The sequence below is a fragment of the Chinchilla lanigera genome, unplaced genomic scaffold (genome assembly GCF_000276665.1).
Source record: "Chinchilla lanigera isolate Chin_1 unplaced genomic scaffold, ChiLan1.0 scaffold00051, whole genome shotgun sequence".
Taxonomy (NCBI): domain Eukaryota; kingdom Metazoa; phylum Chordata; class Mammalia; order Rodentia; family Chinchillidae; genus Chinchilla; species Chinchilla lanigera.
In genome coordinates, this window is record NW_004955452.1 from 10,671,120 (window position 1) to 10,671,725 (window position 606).

A 606-nucleotide genomic window follows, 5' to 3' on the forward strand; every position below is an offset into this window, starting at 1 on the left:
GACAAAGCGCGCGGCCCCGGCCCAGGGCCCCAGAGGGGGCGAGGCGCGGGAGGAGGGGTCGGGCCGGCCGCGCCGAGCGCACCCACCTGTCCGTTGGCCTTCGCGGGGGAAGCGCCTGCTGCCTCCTCGGCGGTCACGTCGCCCCGGGGAGCCTTGGAGCTCTGGCTGCCCATGGTGGGGGTCTGCTGAGGGGCGCCCGGAGCCGCCCCGGGCTCGCGCCGCAGGGGATAGTTCGGCGGGGTGGGCCCGGCGGGCGGAGGGGTGGGGCTGGCGCCCGCGGGGGAGGGGTGTCGGGGAAACTGAGCCGCTCCCTCGCTCCGCGGCCGACCCGCTAGCTGCGCCCGCCGCCGCCGCGCTCCGCGCCAGAATGCCGCCCGCCGCCCGCCGAGCCGCCTATATATATGCGCCCGGCGCTCGGGGCGGGGCCGGACATTTAAATGAGCGCCCAATCGAGGGGCGGAGGCGGGGTCGGGTCGTGGGCCCCACTTGCGTAGTGGGCGACGCTGGCGGTCTGGTCCCCGCATCCCACCCGACTGCAGGGTCAGGTAGGACTCAGCTTGGGACGGAGCGGCGCGGATGCCTGGCTCGCTGGACGGGCAGGGGCAC

General features: G+C 76.9%; 1 protein-coding gene across 1 annotated transcript in view; it reads right to left on the minus strand.

The window, feature by feature from the left end:
* Nucleotides 1-372, minus strand: part of Marcksl1 (MARCKS-like 1) — a 2,425-nt gene extending 2,053 nt beyond the window's left edge. Inside the window, exon 1 of the mRNA XM_005395061.2 lies at nucleotides 87-372. Within this exon, the coding sequence (XP_005395118.1) occupies nucleotides 87-173 (87 nt within the window). The 5' untranslated portion in view covers nucleotides 174-372. The remainder of the gene's footprint in view (nucleotides 1-86) is intronic.
* Nucleotides 373-606: the final 234 nt, after the last annotated feature.